At 35.0% G+C, this 21,199-nt stretch overlaps 1 protein-coding gene across 1 annotated transcript; it reads right to left on the bottom strand.

The window, feature by feature from the left end:
• Positions 1–9,238: 9,238 nt before the first annotated feature.
• Positions 9,239–20,032, bottom strand: LOC104595340 (uncharacterized). The gene is made up of 10 exons (XM_010256039.3): positions 19,568–20,032; positions 17,794–17,919; positions 17,545–17,632; positions 14,253–14,338; positions 13,944–14,162; positions 13,136–13,320; positions 10,830–10,988; positions 10,568–10,648; positions 10,306–10,360; positions 9,239–9,800 (listed from the first exon to the last, which is right to left on the bottom strand). Exons 1-10 carry the CDS (start codon positions 19,676–19,678, stop codon positions 9,594–9,596), a joined length of 1,317 nt encoding a protein of 438 aa, XP_010254341.1. The 5' UTR covers positions 19,679–20,032; the 3' UTR covers positions 9,239–9,593.
• Between the last annotated feature and the right edge of the window lie 1,167 nt (positions 20,033–21,199).

Here is a 21,199-nt window from a genome sequence, read left to right as displayed (position 1 = left end):
ACCGACCATTTTTAACTATAAAAACATAAAAATTAATTTAATTGCACTTAGTCAAATTGTTGGTTCGGAATCTCAACTTAATTTCAACGGTTGAAACCTCCAAGTCTCCCAAATTGCTAACTTGAGATATCCAAGCAAGCCTTTTTCTTGTTGAAACTTGAATTGAGTTGAGAATTAGAGACTAGAGTGAGTATGAGAGTATATGTGAGAGTATGATGTATGAGAGATTGAGATTTGAGAGAGTATAAGAAAATATGAGAATTGATGTGATGAGAATAGTGGAGGATAAGGCTATTTATATGAATTTAAAATAATTTAATTCCAAAAATACCCTAAAAACTAGTCATTTTTTATTTATTAAGAGGGGTATTTTGGTTATTATAAAATCATTTATCACTTTACCTAAATACCCCTCTAAATTAGTTGTTATATAGTTGTTAGGGGGCATTATTGTCATTTTATCTCTCCCCAAAGCCAAACTACATAAATACCCACCTATATAGTTGTTTATAGTTGTTGGAGGTATTTCTGTAAAAAAATGGCCCAAAAAGTTGAAACTAGCCATTGGGGGGGTCTCCAATAACTAATTCTTTGGGCGGGCCGCACTCGGCCCACTACAGGCCTACGGGTTGGGTCGTGCCGCACGCTAGGCCATGCAAGCCCATGGGTCGCACTATCATGTTGGCTCAGTCTGACCCATAGACTTGAAACCCCAAGCCCGACATGGCCTATGAACCATCGTGCTAGGCCACTAGTAGCATGACCCAATTTACACATCTAACCACAACCAATTATAGGTGCTCTGAAAGGCCTGGAGAAAAAGGCATTGAAAAAAACAATATAAGAATATAATGGACACCTGCCTATATAACTTCTAGATGAATAACTTATCCAAAAACAATAAGTCCTGAATTGTTTATTATTTTGGCTTTTGGTGGATCAAACTTATCCTATAATGTAGTAATTAGGAGTATGGAGTTTATCCAATATCTACATTATGTAAAGTGAATATTTTTCTTGGTTTTGGTATAGATCATAAAATACCCATTAACCAAAATATCATAAAATGTCCAATATCTATATTAGGCCCGATTTTTTTCCTAGATTTTGAAGGGGGAAAATTGATCAATGGAAGTTCCCATTAACCAAAATACCCATGCTCGTTTGTTAGATTCATGTAGGGTCCATAAAAAATTATTTTCCCTAAGCATCTCATCTCTCGAATTGCTAAGTAATTTTCCCACCTCAGGGAAAGTTGCCATTACATGATGGAACAAAATTACCCCTTTTAATGATGATTTTTATAGCTAAAATTATCATTGCTTTATTTACTTGAAAAACAAGAGAACACAGGTTCACTTACCCAGGTAAAGAACCAAATGAAAAACGAATGGGCTTTAATAATCATCAAAGAAACAAATCAATAAGCCATTCAACTCAGTCAGTCCAGCCACCTTTTAGTTACTTGTTGAAAAATAAGTGCTTATCTTATATCCTAATAAGCGCTTATGAGTGTTTGGTGAAAAGCACTTCATTCACATTTAGTATAGGTATTTTGAAAATTACATTATTACATTATGGGTCAAAAAATAGGCTAAAAATGCAATAAGCACTTTTTCAAAAACTAGTAAATGTGTACGTGCATTGCATGTGACAATTTTAGATATCAAGAATTTTAATAACAATAATAATGATATCATGAGCTATATCCCATTTGACATAACACAAAACATGGGTTTATTTTTATGTAAATTTTAAAATTTGTACTCCATTTTCATTTTATAAATAAAACAATTTTTTTTTATACAATGTGATCAATGTATAATATCAAGGATGTCTTAATTTTTCTATGAACTTTTTCTGCTTTTTATAAATTTTAGTATTTCCATCTATTTTAAAATTTTTATTATTTAATTATAACATCATGTGTTAACCTACACTATTGAATTCCTGAACCATTCCTTGAATGGAAAGCATTTTCATTTTCAAGACAATTTTACTTTTTGTATTCCATTTCCACCATCAATAAAAATAAATCTTATTTATCACACTTCTTTTTTTCAATAATATGATGGTATATAATATTAGAGATGTGCCAAATTTTCTACTATTTTTTGTATTTCTATGCTTTTTAAATTTTATTATTCAATTATAACAACATGGGCTGACCCATTTTACTTGGACAATTTATTCATTTGGTTTTAAATTTTTATTTCACTACACCATTAATAAAAGTAATTCTTGTTTATCACACTTATCTTTTTTAATATGAATTAATATATAATGTTAGAGATGTGTCTAGTTTCTATTTTATGTATTTTCTATAATCTTTTGTATTTTTCTAGTTTTAGAAAAAATGATATTTTACTATATGACATCATGGGTTGATCCATTGGTCTAAATGATAAAACCATTGACCCACCACTCAAGGAGGGAAATGGTTTCATTTGTTGATTATTTGTAAATATTGCATTCCATTTCCATTATTAATTAAAATACTTTTTTTTTATCATACCTATTTTTTTTAATATGTCAAATATATAATATTAAAGATATGTCTAAAATTTTTCTAGTTTTTTATTTATGTATTTTTATCTATTTTTAATTTTTAGTATTTAATTATAGTATTTTTTCATTTCTATATTTTTAAATTTATTATTCAATTTTAATATCATGGGTTTGACCTATTGATGTGAATGGCTAAAACATTGACCCATCACTCAAGAAGTAAAATGGTTTCATTTATGGATCAGTTTTAAATATTGCATTCCATATACCTATTTTTATTTAATATGTATGGCAAATATATAATATTAAAGATGTTACTAAAATTTTCTAATTTTTATTTATGTATTTGTATCTATTTTTAAATTTTTAGTGTTTAATTATGGTATAATTGGTTCACCTATTTGACCTGAACGGTATAACTACTTATTTGTTACCTAGAAAATGAGTTTCATTTTTAGTTGATTAAAATATGGGTTTTATATTATTAATATCAATGTTCATTGATTTAATTAATAGAATTTAATGATGATAGACAAAAATAACTTAAATATAGGATTCAATGAGAGAGAGTGGGATTTAATGAATGAATAAAATGTATTAAAAAGTAATATTCAAATTATATTTTCTATCCTCACAATAGAGAGAAACCAAATTCAAAAAATAAGGGTACTTTAGTCAAAAAAATTCTAGAAACCATGGGGAGCTATTGACAACTTTTATAGTAGTATAGATTAATTTTCTAAATATTGATTTTTATACTATTAAAATTAATGTTCTAGATTTAACTAGTAGAATTTAATGATGAGAAACAGATATACTTTAAATATAGGATTTGATGAGAGAATGAGAGTTAATAACTTATATATGGAACTTTAATGAGAGGGAATTAAAAAATGATTTTATTTCTAGTTGGTTTTAAATTCTATATTCCATTTTTATCATTAATAAAAATATTTTTTATTTATCTTATATCTGCCCAAATTTTTTATATATTTTATTTATTTTCTTTAGACATTTTTATTTATTTCTTAATCACCACCTAAACAAAATTATGGTTTTGTTTCCCGATAGACTTTTGTTATGTAATAATTAGTAGAATTGATGATAAAAATGAAATGGGATTAATGAAAAAATTAATTAATAGAATTTAGTTATAAGAAATAAAAAATAAATATATAATTCAATGAAAGAGAATGGGAGTTAATGCCTTAAATGTGAGATTAATAAAAGGAAATTGAATGAACTTAATAATAGTATTTAAATTATATTTTCTACCCACACAATAAAGAGGGAACACATTTCAAAAGAAGAATATTTTAGTCAAAATAATTTTAAAAATACAAGACGGGTTCATACTTTTTATAATAATATAAACATAGATATAAGTTTCCCAAACACATAAAAGTGCTTATTAGTGTATTGACTGTAGTCCCGTTGTAAAATAAACACTCGCAAACGGGGGCTTAACAACCGAAAGTCCGATCGCGGATTCGCGATAAGATGCCACAGTCGGATATCGGGTAATTTATCGGAGCGGTACCGAGTTAAATAGTTGGAACCCGAGCCCACCGCAAGCAAGATGCGATTCTTTGCAACCGCTAGTCCTAGGCTCCTAAGCCCTGGGCCAAGACGTACGTAGAGCTGACCAATTGGTAGTTTGGTAACCACAAAAATGCAGTACGAGTGTTCGACGGTGGGTCCCAATCAACTTAACATGAGACAGGCATAGGTCCCGGTCTCACCTCACCTACAAGTCAGTGACCCGAAACCCAAGACGGTCCAATTACAAAACCACCACACCAAAAAAAAAAAGGCGAAGTAGAAATACATGATGACCAGGTAGGTTCTCTGCATGTTTGGATCATTGGACCCTAACCCCAACACATCAAGCAGTACGTCTGGCATACCAATTCACTGATAGAGACCCTTCATCTCTCTCTCTTCTCTCTTTCTTTCTCTCTCTTGTTTTTGAGGTATCTTCGTCGGTCTGGTTTCTGGGATTCCCATCCAAAACCAGAGCTGGTGGGTCGTCAAATGCAGCTGAAGCATGACACTTCTTAGTTCTTACCACTTGAAGCTAAAAAAACGAGGAAATATGGAGATGCTTGATCATTGAAATGTGGGGTGGTAAAAAAGATGGAATCCTCTCCCTTGTTTACAAGGATTTGTACTGCTCAGAGTACAGAAGAAGTTTATCTTATTTGAATATTTTATACAGCACAGTTTCTTACTGACCTCAGTTTTCACACTTTTCTTTTACTCTGCAGAATCTTATGATTCCTCCTTTTGGTTTCAATTCCAGTTAGCAAACCCAGCAAAAATTGCAGTACTGCACAGAAGCAAATGTATTGGAAAACTCAATCCTCCATTACTTGTCCATGGACACATCATCCCCCCACTAAAATCTCAAATACTTGCTCAAATCTTTTCATGTACATGCAACTGTTGTTCACGAGTGCATATACAATTCTAAATATTTATTTTTGACAGCTTTGTTTTAGTTAGAAAGTACATTAGACAAAAAATTTGAACTCCACTGATAAGTTAAACCACTCTGTTCAAATGGTGGATGACTACTGAATACTGACTGGGTCTGGGTGGTGCTAAGGCGTGGCAATTTTTAAATGTTCTGCCAAACAGAATTTGCTTTTCCCAGCTTCAGTTGGGCTTTTATCTGACTTGATTTTCAGTTGGGATTTCTTCAACTCTCATTGTAACAGAGATTACAGAACAACCTAGCCCAGCCACCTGCTTCTTGCAATGTTTGGGTGAGTTATTTCAAACCTAGTGTAGATCTGGACAAGGCTCCGGTTGTGCCCCAACCCCCGAAATCCTTTTTCTTCTGGGCTAGAAGCCTAGAACCATTTTTGAAGCTGAAGATGAAGCACCAGTAAAACCCACAGCATGAATTCTGGAAAGAAAGACATTGATAGTTCAACTCAAACTAGTAGGAAACAGATATGAGGGAAATTTTCATCCTGAGAGCCATCCAAATTGCAAACTTCCATGGTTCAATCTTTCTATTATGTGTAAAGAAGACTAGACAAGCGTGGCCAAACTGACAACCCCATGACACAGAGAGAAAAGAATCATTTAACAGAAAATTCGTTTTTCCTACAATTACTAAAAACACAAGGCATGACATAGTGAAAAATGGACAAATTTCAAAAGGGCTTATGTTTAGTCCTCCAATTCATCATATGGAAAACCTTCTGACTCCTGAGAGGACATACAATCATGGAAAGAGGCAGCTCCAAGACATACATCTATTTTGTTTCATGTTATTCATCAGTAATTCAGTAATACATACTTTACATACATACAGAAAATTTATAAAACAGCTTACTAATGAAAGAGAAACTCTATTTTCATATAATTTATAGAAGAAACGCAACGTAGGTAAATATTTTATGGAGACAAACAGGAAAAAAGCTAAGATTAAGAGGTATGGATGTAGGAATTAAGAAAGTTCATGTGGTGTAAAGACACATTTCCATCCATAAAACCATTTGAATATATCCAGATGCTCTCTCTCTCTCTCTCTCTCCATCTTTCCATGTTCTTGTCAGTACTCAGTACAGAGATTGGGTAGTGACCAGAAGGGCTGGACCACCCTCTAGGTCATGTCTGGGAAATCTCCAGGACAGACAAATTTGTCGAATGATATATCTCAATATAAGATCCATCACATCCTATTATATATATGGGCCCTTTGGAAATCATCTGTAATGAAATCATTCCAATTAAATTTACCTAAACATTTCAGAGAAGAAATTTATCATCCAATATGGAACTATTAGGCCAATGAGAGTGATCAAGCAAAAATAACCATTCCCAAGTTAGATTCAGAACAAGTTGCATTTTCCTCCAGGGACCATTTTACTTGTGTTCATGCCTTGATGGCATGGAAGGGCATATTGGCCTTCTCAATAAGGATAAGGGTGCTTTTGTCAACTTGAGGAGGCATGGAGGAACATTCAATGAAGTAATATGGAACAAGGAGAGTTCTCTGTTTTCATACCACTTTTATATTCCACGGCATCCCCAATAATTTCAAAAAGTTAGAATACTCGAAAACTGGGTAACCTAGATTTAATCAATGACATCGACATATGTTTCTAAGTTTAGAAATAACTGCCCTGTAAATTATATATTAACTAATTCCTAATCATGTGTGAACTAGGTAATTAACATGATTGGTTGTTGAATGTTAGTTAGAGTTTTGTGTCATTTCTTTAAGTGGTTAAATGAAATTGAATCTACAAATACCAATGTTTTCAACTCGATGTTGACTCAGTTGATTAAACCGTTGCATGGGTTTGACTATGATTGAACCATTAACCTATTGACCCAATCAGTGGGTCAAACCCACAGGTTAGTGGACCCCTTCACAGGCTGGATTCGAGTTGAGCTTTTGCCAAAATTTGAATGGGCCCAATCCAAAATAGTGTAAAATGTTTCATGGGCCAAGCCCGAGCCCAAAACTCGGCCTGTGAACAGACCTACAGGTTAGACATCTTTTTTTTGGCATTTTTATCCATTTAAAAATTAACAACAATACTTTTTATTTGTTGCATTTACTTTGTTTAATGTGATCAATAAGTAAGATTAGAGGATGCTCAATTTTCTGTACTTTTTTTTTATATTTTTCTACCCTTTCTGGCCATTTCCATCATTATTAATAATAGTTTTATATTTTATTGCAAACTTGAAATATTTCTATTTGTTATACAAATCTTCTGCATACACAAACATATGACATCATGGGTTGACCCACTCAACCCAAACGATCAAACAGGGTTGGCCTCTAAGAGGGTTTTTAAAACACTGACAATTACTCTTCTTTCCCCCTTTTTCTTCTCCAAACCACTTTTGCTACACTGTGGTAGCCATGATGTGGCTAAAACCATGTTGTAGCAAAAGTGAACTCTTTCCTCTCGTTTGCGTTTGTGACTGAATTCAGTTAACATTAGAAGCCTAAGAAAGTGAAGGAAAATATGGAAGAGCCAAGAGAGACCCATTTCCATTTGAGTGTCTTCAGTAAAGGTGATCCATGCAATTCCTAGGATTGGAGGGACAGAGACAGGGGACTGTGAGGACTGAGGAGGGACCAAATGGTGCCATCATTATGATCAATCCCGGAGATGGAGAAAAAGGAAAAGAAGAGAATATCATCATTGTGGTTACAGAGCATGTCATGGTGAAAGGATAAGAATGGTGAATACCTCATCTACCACCAGTACAATCCACATGAATGAGCACATGCTTGCACATGCACATGATCTAACACCTTTCAACTGTTTCCCAAATTTAAGGCTTAATGCATTAGTTGAACACATAACAAGTAGAATATTTCTTGGTATTGTTGTTGATGTGGATTTCAAGGGCTCAAATTACAGAGTTCTTTATGACTGATTTCACATCTGCTGCAACCAGATGCTGCCATGGTAGAAAGAAAATGCTGAGATGATTGCAGCAGATCTGGGCCCTAAAGTTCAACATCAACAATAAATCCTATTTTGAAAGGCGAGCAACCTTCTTTCCATCGTAAAGACTTTGATGATTATAAATCTCACCAAGGGTTGTATAATTATTACCACAACCACAGGTGAAGAGGACAAAAAGAGCAATTAAATTAAAATATCAGAAGGAATAGCTTAAGAAAGCTGTGTTAGGTAAATTTTTAAGATTTTTCCCTCAGCTTTTTGGTTCTCTCCTACTTTCTAATAAGCCAAACACAACCTTAAGCATAATGGATGCATCTATCGCTTTGTGTCAAGACTGACCCAATTATTATCAAATAAATTAGATCTTTCTCAAGTCTCCTATCAAAATAATGCTAGCATCACAGGCTTAGCCATCACATAGCTCTTAAGGTCAGGTCAACCCAGGCCCAACCCTAAAAATTGGGGTTAAGGCCTGAACCTGAACTTAGCCCAAGGTCATGTCCAAACTGTAATCGGAGCCCAACCCATACTGAAATGTGATGCATTTAGGTTGGATTCAATGTCCAGGCTGGGATCGGATTAACCGATTAGCCCATTTTGAAAAAGTACAATATAAAATGCAAAGTTTTGCATTCTACAAATTTGTATTTGTATTCCTTCCAAACTGAACCCACGTGAAAAAATAAATAAAACAAAAACCCAAACTTTTGTACCCAAGACTAACCCAAATTGCAGAAAAATACAGACAGGCCCAATACAAATTTCTGATTTCCATTGCAAAGTTATAAATATTCAAAATATCAACAACCCACACTATGCACTAATGCCCACCAGTGAATTGGCATCAATTCCAAGCTGACACCTACCCCAACAGTACTTTGGGCCTACAAATTCTAATCCTGAGCTGAACCGTCTGCTCGCAATGCTGGCAAACAAGGCCTGTGACACACGCTTCTAACAATATGTGCATATAGTTGTGTTCCTTGGACGGTTGGACCTGGTTGATTTGCAGTGCAATTTCATTTGTATTGGTGCAAAAGTCTGAGTGTAAATTCTAATTAACTTTTGCTTCAACCTTTACCTTATTTTCTTTGATTGCAGTGAAGATGAACCCAAAGTAAATATAAACCCCCAAGTAAAAGTAAATCAGAATTTGCACTCTTCTCATTTGCAATAGTGAATCAGAACTCTCTGCCTGATAGGAACTACAGCCAAATAAGATAATTTCCCTGATTATCATGTAGGAATAGCTATAATATATCAAGCAATTATTTGATCAGTAATAACCCTGCAAACCAAACTGAAATTAACATTCAAGTAGTTCTTGAAGTTTGAGGAGTTTTGTCATAAAAGACATGGCCCTTTGTACATGGGCGTCGCCCCTTTTTAATCTTTCCACCCAACTTCAAGAAAAAAGGGGGTGGAAGAGGAGAGGTGTTTGAATCCTGAATCTTTCATTTACAAGATATGGAACAACCATATTTCAACCCCTAAATAGTGTTCTAATATAGTACAATTTGAGCATCTTAGATCTTACCAAGCATCTGCAAGTTACAAAAACAAGGGAAAAGAAGGGGAGGTGCAGCACAAGAAACAAGACTTGCATAATGCCTCAAAAGGAAACATGAATGTCTTACATTAAGAACCTTTTCTACTCCGGCTACTGATGCCAACAGGAGACCTCTGACTAGTCGAGTCTGAAGAATTATAAGAATCCCTCTGACCCAGTTGTGGACTGCCCCGATGCCCATGAGTAGGATAATTCCTAGTAGACTCCATATTTGATTCACTCCCTCTGATTGCATCGATCTCCAATGTCTTAGCTTCCTCCGTCAGCATGGCCAACTGTTTTTTCAGAAAAGCATATCAGTGCCCTACCTTAAAATATGGATAAAGTACAGCATAACTGCAAACACTATCGGTTACATGGTATATCAATGGCATCACAGTACATGCTGGGCAAAGTCCTATTAGGCCAAAGTGTTGGGTCCAAACATTTGGTGGGTACACTTCCTTCCAGGTAAAAATGGCTTAATTGGGTGACCATCTAGTTCAGACTTTGCCCTTTTCACCTGGTGGTTGCACCTCTTTCTTTTTCCCCTTTTCAACCTTCCAAACTGAATCATAGCTCCAAGAGCTAGGATTCACCAGCAGTTTCCTTCTTACTTCGTTTTCCTTTTTCTTTCTTTTGGATAAAGGATAATTCATTATCCCCTCCCCCCGCCCCCCCAAAAAAAAGGGAAAAAAGAAATAAGTACATCATATGCCTTGCCATGAAGCAAAATAACCATCTTTAATGTCTTTGCAGAAGTTGAAGTGAGATTTCTCTAGAGAGTATGGGATTCAGTACCCTAATTTCATTTTCTCTCAAACGGTCCTGAAGAGCACTTATAGCAGGACTTAAACTGCAAATGGAATCGAAAGACGTAGTTAATAGTGATAAAAAAGCAGCAGTTAAAAGAAAATGTGATCTAATCGATTAATTCTAGTATGACTATAAATGAGTGAGCCTTTCTAAAAATATATATAATAAAAACATAAAGCATTGAAACGAAATGAAATGTTCAGATACAATAATAAAAGAAGAGAAAAATAAGAGGACTTGTCCTAACCAATACTCCATTAACTTGCACATTGAAGCCTGGTATGTTGATGTGTGATGGATGAAGGCGAGGGGATGTATCTTCCCATCCCTAAAATTAGAGATTGAGACAAATGGAATAAATAAATGATGATGATAAAGCCACTAAGAGGATGCTTATGCATGACTTTGCTTTAAAAAAAATAAAATCATGCATATTGGCAAATAACCCCTAAATGGGCATGTAAAATACTTTAGGTATGGAAGCATGTGGTCGGGTATCATTTGTTTACCGCATATTCTGTAAAATGGCTTGGTTATATGCTGCCCTCTCCTCCTCAAACAATACCCGCTGCAACTCCATGAATGAAGTTAAAGGAGAATCGAGCTTTAAAAGAGATGATGTTGGCGAGACTATCAAAGGAATTTCCTTCCTGACATATTCTGCACCACTATTACCCAAAATCACCTAATTAGCAGAGACAAAATTGAAAGCCCACTTTTTGCACCTAAAATAACTAGATCATGCATTTTTTTCAGAAACAACAAATCTGGACTTGTATAGACAAGAAGGGTCAAACAAACACCTAAAATTGGAAAAAATGGAGACAAAATTTAAACCCAAACTGCATAAAAATAAAATAAACCTAAACTACATCAGAATGCTCAAGTTTTCCCAACAAGAAACCCCTACTTCTATCAAGCATCCATTCAAGGTGCCTCTCCCACTTCTGTAATTTCTCCTATCCCTGCCCAATAACCACTTCTCTCATTTTTTTTTTAATTAGAAACTATGATTGGTATTAATCATAAGAAACATCTCTGTATCCAGACACATACAGACAACACGATACAAACAGCTCAAGCTGACTGACATCCTTAATTTTTTGTTACTATCATGGATTTACATCAAAACCCAGACCCGATGTCACCCACAAAAGTTGATTCCTGGATACTCCACTTCTTGCAAGGGCATCTGGTATTACATAGCCAAGAAGGGTTTCCATCTGAATAAATGGTTCAGATTGGGTGCTAATGAAATAGTTTCTCTAACCACATTTCGAAGTGCCCAAGTGCAGACATCTCAGCTCTTTGTGAATTTCCTTGTCCAATTGGCCCTGTGAAACTCATAATAACATTTCCATGGTGATATCTAACACCCCCTATGACTAATGGTCCCAGGTTTCCAATGCTGCACCCATCAAAGTTGAGTTCCAATGTCCCTATTTCCAATAAGTATCGATTCAGTTCAATATGCCAGACAGGGCATATCGGACTTTAACATCACATGCTTTTATTTTTTTTTTAGGTTTTTTAAAACAGGTTCAGGGGAGTCAGTATAAGGCCTCGCTACCCCCTGAAAGAAGTCTTACTCTTACCCCAAAACTCCATGTATTTCGCATATCGATGGGTCACCGATACAATATGTATCAACCAATATGGGCCAATACGTTACAAAATTTTGATCTGTCTCAGTTCTAGCCAAGTAGTAGTAATATGGTTTTTTCTATGGGTAAAGCTAGAAATTGTGGCCAATCCTCTTAATAAATCAACAGAAATAGAAGACAATTAGTAAACAACAGCAGGAAAGCAAGGATAGTGTGGAGCTGTATTCATTTTGCAGTGTACTGGGTTCTTTAGAATGAAAGAAACAGAAGACTCTTTGAGGACAGATCAAAGAACACTGAAACACTAGTTGCTCTGGTTGGGAAGCTAGTAGTGGATTGGGTTTGGGTGCTACCAGAATTTGATCAAATCAGCAGATCTGAAATGGGGAGGAATTTTTGGAATATTCTAGAAACTCAGCGGTTGTAATTTGGATTAATGTCTGCTCTTATCAAGAGTTAGTTTGTTGTGTGAGCAGTGGTGACACCTCGTCACCATTTGGATTGTACTCTTCTTTTTTGATTTAATAAATTTTCATTTACTCCCAATAAGCTGTCTTCACCATGATGTTTATTATTTTAGGCAAGTTTGATATTAAGATAATAGAAACTTTAAACTGCTAATATTATTCATTAAAAACACTAACCAAAGGTAGGAAAAAAAGCTGACGTGGACTGGATGCTTGAATAGGTTGCTAATCTAGAAGGTCCTGTACTTGGTGGATGGCTTGGAATATGCTTCCACATGGCACATAACAGGTCACGCAAGGAAGTTTCTACTTGATGCAACTAGTGAACCTTTTTTCTATGTCTATGTTCGATTATATGTATACAAATGTGTGGTTATGCATATACAAAAATTTATTTTCTCAAAAGCTTGAAAATTTTCTTTAAGGGCATTATAGAACATTCTAAATTCCCTAGATATTCTAAATTCCCCCACCTAATCTCTAACACACACCCTTGAACTTATTAGGTTATTATTTAAGTCTACATGGCACCAATTTAGAAGACTGCAATTGCAATTAGATACTTTTCACCTTCCTTCGGGATCTAAAAGTGGGTTCTTATCATGATAAGTGGAAAGAAGTCCGCCACAAAAAAAAAAAAAGTCACCTGAATAACATCTGCAACATCAGAACATTGGACATAATAAAAGCAAGAAAAAAGAATGAAACAGTTATCAGGTGATCAAGTACATACTCATGTAATACCTCATGTCCAAATTTGACCGGTGCATTGCCTCCTGCATACTTGCAGTCATGTCCATGGAGTCTACATCAACAATGGCATTTTGTAGGTTGTCAGCATGGTAGTTTCCTCCCATTTTCTCTTTCCCAAGATAGTTGACATCAGCATGAGCAAAAAAACCTTCCAAGTCTGATGCTCTTCCTACACCCTAAACAACCATACAACCATATAACAGTACTCATAATCAGAAGACTAACTAAAAGAAGACTAGCATCTAGTATATTATTACAAGTAAAGCTTGACCAGAGGAAAAGGCTGGAATTGTCAACATCCAGAGCAGGCCAATAACAAAGTATTAGCTAGTTTTTTTTTTCTTTTTGAAAAAAGAATTAGCTAGTATTGTCAATATGCTTTCCATTTAAGTTCTATAGTGAACTATCTGAAATATTTCTTAATACTCCTTGCATCAGGTCCTGCATTATTATTTTTGATAAATGATAACTAGGCCCCGCATTACTAATATTACTTTTTTTATCAATAGGTCATGCATTATTATCAGCCTCCAGGGATTGATGAGATTCCAAATACATACCCAAAAATAATATTTAAGTAGTTCTTTTTATGGGATTTCACACTTCAAGCAGCATTGACTGATTAGAACAAAAATGGAGCATGGTCCTGTCTAAAATATCAGTTAGCAATAGCAATTGGCTAAGCTCTGACACTATATATCATTTTATGACTGTCCTAATGAACGGCCACAGTTTCTATAGTTCAATTGAAACAACAAATAGTGAACGCATTGGAATACCATAAGAGGTTTATACATACTTTAGAAGGTCTCATGGTAGTTCTTGAATCAGCAGTATCCTGTTCAAGGCTTTCTGTCCTGACAGAGCCAGATCTTGTTGCAACATTCTCTGAAGAATTCCAAGATGAGTCTACCTCTATAATTGAACTGCTATTAACAGGGGATACAGAAACTGGTCTTGACACATGCTTCTGCTTCCCATCCAAGGACTGGAACGCAATGACCTGGATTCTTCCAACCTGAAATAATTGCCAGAATGTTTACAACAAATGCCTAGAAATCCAGTTGCAATATTAGATTCATAAAATAGCATAAATTACAAAGCAGACCTTGTGAGCATCTTCACTGAAACAAGAAAATATCAATCCAATGAACCCAGAATCTAAAAGTTGATACATGGCCTGGGTCCGAACATCTGCAGAAGAAAGACTGCAGATATAAATCTCTTTCTCAAGCAAGCTCATAAAGGAATAAGTACTCAAAAGAGAACAGAGAATCACATTTAATCTTCATGCATTTGACAGGACTTTAATCTATGTTAAATGCATTCATACGCAAAGCAGCTTTTATTGGAACACCATGCAATTTCAGAATAAATTATTTCAGCTAGTATTTGTCTTACATGATGAACAAAAAATGCCTACCTCTTCTAATTTATTTGACGAGAAAAGAAAGTTTTCATTGTAAAAGGGGAAAAAATCAGCCTGAAAGTTTTTCTGTCAATTTTATATTGAAACAAACATAGCCATTATATCAATCATCTGGAGATAACTTTTCAGAGCAAAGGTTCAATTTGAATCTTCTGGGTAAAAAAAAAGTAACTTCTCTATATCTATGGCCATTGTAATTTACATAGCTACATTAAAATTGACATCATCCAGGATAATGCCCATACAAGTTATGAATTCAGAGAGAGTCACCAATTCTAAAAATATGGGGTATTAGTGTTACATTGCAAACCAGCAGCATTTGCCAGTATTGTTCAGCTTTGTCTCCATTGATGATAAATAAACACAACCCCACTTAAAAAGGACACCCATTTTTTGAAGATGAACATGTTGGTGATCATGTTGTATCCACATTCTAGATTCATGCAAATATTTTATTTTGATAATTAATAATGATTTCATTAAATATAAAATTTGAGCATTACAAGCATCCCAAAGAGAGGCATGAGCTGCAGCCTCTCACATTGAAATACAATGGGAAACCTATTTCAGGTTTTCCAGACTCCAGAGTTTCTTTGTCATAAACCTTGCAATAATTGGACATCCTCATTAACCAAGATGCATAGGTAGTTACCAAAAGAGGAACAGGGGCACAACCCTTCAGTTACTGAATCAAGAGACAATTATTGATACTGATCCAATATTCCATAAGCTGATACCATAATTCTACCTTAAGTTTTTTAAGCTATCTTTTGCAATACTAGTAACTTGCCAAATTTGGTTAAGGTTATTAACATTTCACAAAGTTCCTTGTAGTACGATTTGTTTGCATGCTACTATAAGTGTCTATTCAGTACACTACATTCTAGAAATATCCATGTCGCAACTCTCTATCCACTGATATCCTATTATCTTATTATCTTCATGTTAGATATACCAAGCACATTAAGGAGCCATGGGATCATAGCTTATTATATAGAGCTCACAAAGAAGTGAACACCCAGTTAAAATTTTATTAAGTAAATGTACAGCATGACGGGAGTCAAGCCCCAGACCTAGGATCAAATCCTGACTTCACCTACTAAACACTGGACATTGAGCTTGTTGATTTGAAAACAAAAAAACAAAAAAAAAATGCCCACAACATCCAAATACATGCAGTTAGAAAGAAGGCCTAAAATTCCACCATTTACCTATTGACTCACAAACAACACCCTAGATTATCACTCTATTATGTTTGGAACCTATTAATAGCCAATAACTCCACAAGCTTCATAATGATCAAGATATCCTCCATGCAAGCAAGTAACATAAGCAGGTATAAATCTTAAAAGCAGGTAGAGATCCTTAAAACCTCCATCTATGCATGATAAACTCCAATGTCCATGTACATGTGAAAGAACTCACATGGGACACAAAATCACATATGATCTACCTCATCAAAAATATGCTACTGGTCTAGTCAGCATCTGCCACATTAACATTTAAACCTCTTGCGAAGATTAAGTAACCAACAAAACTCCAGTGCCAATGTGATACAGAATTGACATGTTCTATCTTGATTGTCCAAGTACTATGTATAGAACTGTAGACAATTCATACTCACTTATGAGCAGGTATAGAATATAGAATTTTGAAGCCCTTGTATGTGCATGGTGAATGCCATGCGCATGAGACATGATTATGTGTCATGAGGCTATTGTTGATGCATGTAAGAACTGGCCTGTAATAATACCATCAGCACCAGGAGATGGAACCAACACTTTATCTTGAGGGTATAAATGCACCAAGGAAGAAATTACTAGGAAAATATCAAAAAATAAAATACTAGGATAGTGACATATGCGAACACCCTATTTTTCATTTAAGGGGCAATCTTACAATGAAAAGATAAAAGATACCCTCATTTATGGTAAATAAAAATATTATTAAATCAATCACTTTTTTTGTTGCAAAATTGTGCACCATTTACCACCCAAATCTATTAGAAGTTGTTTCTGTTAGAGGTCAGGTAGGCATGTTGTTCTCATCATCTAAGTAGACTTCACTTTCTTACTATAGTTCACACCAATAAAATTTAAGATTGTACATAATGGGGAACATAAAAAGTGGAGTATGCCTAAATAACAATACAACCAAAATAACTCATAAATAATAATGTCAACAATATAATGAAATAATATTGTCAAGGTCATAATAGAATAGGTTTTATTAAAGAGCCTATGTACTTAGCTGTGTAGTTCCCATAAAAAATTAGACAATGGTTACTTTCTTTTCATTGGAAGTCTCCCTAAATCCTCTTTCAGACTTCCAGTATCCACTTCTATGGTTACACTTTACAATTTCTCCTTTCAAAAAAAAACTTTATTTTTTATTAATAAACAACGACAACATGGTAAAAGAAATGGCTAGGAAACACCAATCAGACAGATTTGGTTTCTTTAAACAAACATAAAGGTGGAACGATACCATCTATCATAATAATAATCCTATTATAGGTTGATGCTCCACATTCCCCCCCCCCCCCCCCCAATTTACATAGCACACAAAATTAGTATCAACTAAAGTTTCATAGCTTCAATCAGCAAAAAATATGGCAGTTTTATCTTCCAGTGTTTATTCATTTTGTTAATCCTCTTTATAGATAGTAGGTGCAATAGGGTACAATACAACTCCTCACTACCACAGAAGGTAAGGCAGATTTCTTGCCCACGACAAATACATATACAAATATATAAAGACGCATCCATATGAATACATATATACATACATATACACATACATCCATATATAAAAATGGACCACAAAAATGGCTAAATAGGGATCAAAATGGACCATATTGTAAACTGAGAATAAAAAGAAGCATTTCCTGTAGCATGAAATTGAATGAACTTCACAAAGAACCTTGGTTAAGAAAAAATAATAGAAATTAATAACTATTAATCATCCTTACCGACATGGGATGGAAGAACTGTAATGTGTGGATGTGAATGATACCACCCAATCACTCTTGTTGTTCTTCCTGTTGCCAGTGTCATTCTGTGCCATTAAAGAGTCAAGTTGAACTTGAAGATACTAACCAACTGGCTTCAAATTTCAAATATCCAGAAAAGGCAGAACAATGAATGAAGCCAAAAATTATTTACCAAAAAAAATGAAACCAAATATGCTAAGCACATAAGAAACAAAGTATCAAGGATATCTCAGCCTGAGCTGATGCAGCAGCTAATTGTTCTGGATTAGTCTCTACCCGATCCTTGCGACGATCAGACCGCGTCTGAGGTGATGCTCCCCAGATTAGTGCGGTTGCACTCCCATTGTTTAAGTACTGAATATAACCAAGTAACCAACATCAAAACCAGAATTAAAGGGGAAACAGTAAATATTGAAACTAATACAAAGATTCATTGAGCTTGTATTCAACCACTGAACCATTTGCTAGAAAGAATGATACAAAAGAAAAAAAAAAAAAAACAACATTGAGCAAATAACTGATCATCAAAAAGGCCTTTTTTATCCCATTTAATGTGCCATGCACCTGGAAGGTTCCATGGCCTAATGTATGACCAAAAGCATAATAAAACAAGACAACCAGCATGTAATGTCAGGGGGGGGGGGGAGGAAAAAAAACCAAAATAAAATAAAATCGTGTTTCGCTTCTTAATCCAGGCTAGTTTCACCAGAATAATGACACAATTATTTTGTGAAAATTGCAGATAACATCACTTTCGGTTATCAAGTCCTGTCAATAAGGCACTCAAGATATACCTCCATCAAGCAATGCCAGCAATATTTCCATTAATGCCAAATCCATGGTTAGATTATACAGAATGACACCTAAGAAATCTGAAGGATAAAATGGAGGGGAAAGAATCTGTTCCCTAGAATCCCTAAATCAGAAAGCAGCAACCGTTTGATCAATTCCAATCATATGGGAGTTCCAGTCTACACCTTGAGCATAAGGTTGCACTTGTTTCTCCATAAAATGGACATGATTTTTTTTTCTGATTGAAATATTTCAACCATTATTTTTGTCCCTTTTACAGCTAAAACTTTGTTTTTACACCCCGTCTGATCATCTGATGTGATGATTGAAGAAATACAATTATTAGAACTTAATCCATCAAAATTGCATTTAGCAACTCGAAACCACTTGATTATGGCAATACTTTTCATGGAGTGGGAAAACCAGTAGGTCAAATAGAGATCTGATAACAATTTAAAACACCTAAATGAAGACATACAGAACCCATCACATTACTATAACTTACCCAGTAGATATCATAAAAATACTAACCAGAAGAACTAAAAAGAATTAAAAAGAAAAAGAACCAACTTCATTTCAAATTGTAAAGACCAAATTCGTTTCAAATTCCCCAACCCAACCATATTGATCCAATCAGAGAACCTCCAAAAGGTATCACATAACAAAACATTAGAAAACACAGGAGCTTATCCGATACTTTCAAATAAGTAACAGACAATAATACCAAAATAAATAAGTAAAAGACAATAACCCAGTCGATTCAATTCCTAATATTCAATAACAAAGTACCAGTAAGAAAACCCAGCGCAAAATTCACAAATTACAAGACAAAGAGATGAAGAAAACAATCAAAAGCCACAAAATTCTGTACTTACTGAACTCCATTTCCACAGAAACAAAAATAGGATCTCTTCCATTGTTTTAAATGCGCAATACTCAACAGCTAAACAGAATTAAGTTTCATTAATAATAAAACCACTTATCACAATAAACTCTTTAGAAAAGATCACCAAGTAATAAAACAAGAAAAAACTTCACAAATCAACCCAAACCCCATTAAGCCTTAACTCCTTCCACCCCATTTCCAGCTGAATCACACCCCCCCCCCCCCCCCAAACCCAACACCCCTGAACTGGAACGAAGAAACCCAGAAGCTAAAGTTCATGAATATCGAATCCAACAATTATAAAATCAAAGAAATCAAACTGACCTGGATGTCTCCGAGAAGAAGACCCATGATTTCTTCTGTCTCCGTAGACAATGCATGCGTAAGGCATGTTAACCAGACATCTTCCGACATTTTCACACACGTTAAAGACATTTTTGTTCTTATTCTGTTCTCAATTTTTCCTTCGGAAACCTGAAGTCCTGAAGATGGATAGAACCAGATTCCTAAGATCCTCTAGGCTCCGCCTTACCTGAGCCGAGAGGAAGCAAGGAGAGAGCTTCTAGGCGCTGGATGCCTGGATCTCAGCGCACGCTGATGTGGTAAGACCAGTAGCCCTCAGAAAAAATTGATACCGGACTTGTATGCGGTTTGATCTGTGAAACAAATCATCGTTCACCGTCGTTGATGATATCATGGTAAACCAATCAAACGTCTATAGATCTCCTGGAAATTATATCAACGTCTGTAATGCTTTCTTTCACAGTTATCGACGTTTTCCTTTCTTTGGGTGACAATTACGGCACCGTCTGGCTGCAGCGCCATGCAGTTGAGGGTGTTTTGGTCATTTTATAGAGGGTGTTTTTGGTCAAATTAAATATGAAAAGCCAGTGTTTTTCCTAAATGTTAACGCTTCTAGACGTCTGCCACGTAGCCTCGTGATAGACAGCTGGAAAATATTTCCACATTGGCATGCGGCATGTGGTCTCTTAGCTAGGTGACAACTGGCAAAAAAATATCAGAAGGCCGGGTTCGGTATCGGTTAGCTTCGACATCTCACCACAGCCCGCTGAACAGCTAACGCGATCAGCTAAACCTTGTTCGCGGAAAAATTCATGAGACTACACAACACCGGTCACCTGGGAGCCCATCCCCTGTGCCCATGGAAAATGAGATTTGCTCCCAAGTCTCTACTACAGCGAACCAAAACTCCTACAATTGAGATACCATCAGTTGGTAGAGGGCTTTAAATACATTGAGATACCATCAGTTGGAAAATGAGATTTGCGTCTATGAATGTGGTTAAAATTTGCCAAGTTTTGGGCACTCTACCTCAAGCACTACCACCAATTGGTTGCAAAGTTTTGTAAGAATTTTCTCAATGTATTTAAAGCTCAGTTTGGAAGGAATATAAAGACAAATATGTAGCCTAAGTGTATTTTTTCACTCTATATATTTGTATTTGTACTCCTTCCAAATGGAGCCTAAGTGTATTTTTTCTTTCTATTGTGTTCATATATATCCAACGTGTATCACAATACATATTCATATTCATATCTAAAGGTGCAAATTTCGGACTCAAACTTTATCCAACCTAAAGTCAAGCTTCACTTTATCAACCTAAATCCAACTTGAACTTAACCCAATACAAACCATGCCGACTAGCAATCAGCTTGGGGCGAGCCAAGCTTACTAGGGTTTTGGGTGGGTTGATCAGGTTTGAATGAATTTTATAAATATATTTTTGTATAGTCATCTTTTATTGGTTTTATGGACTAATTTAGGAATATAATTGATTAAAAATATTTACAAATGTATATATATATTTATTTTATACATACACAATTAAAAAATATATATTTTATATATCTATAAATACATGTATATATTTATTCAGATAGGCACAGGTTAGGTCAGGCTAGACTTAAGCTATCCGATGCCTCAAACCAAGCCCAA

The sequence above is a fragment of the Nelumbo nucifera genome, chromosome 2 (genome assembly GCF_055504915.1).
Source record: "Nelumbo nucifera cultivar China Antique chromosome 2, China Antique-T2T, whole genome shotgun sequence".
Lineage (NCBI taxonomy): Eukaryota > Viridiplantae > Streptophyta > Magnoliopsida > Proteales > Nelumbonaceae > Nelumbo > Nelumbo nucifera.
The sequence above is the reverse complement of the archived record's forward strand: the minus strand, read 5'-3'. Positions and strand labels throughout refer to the sequence as shown.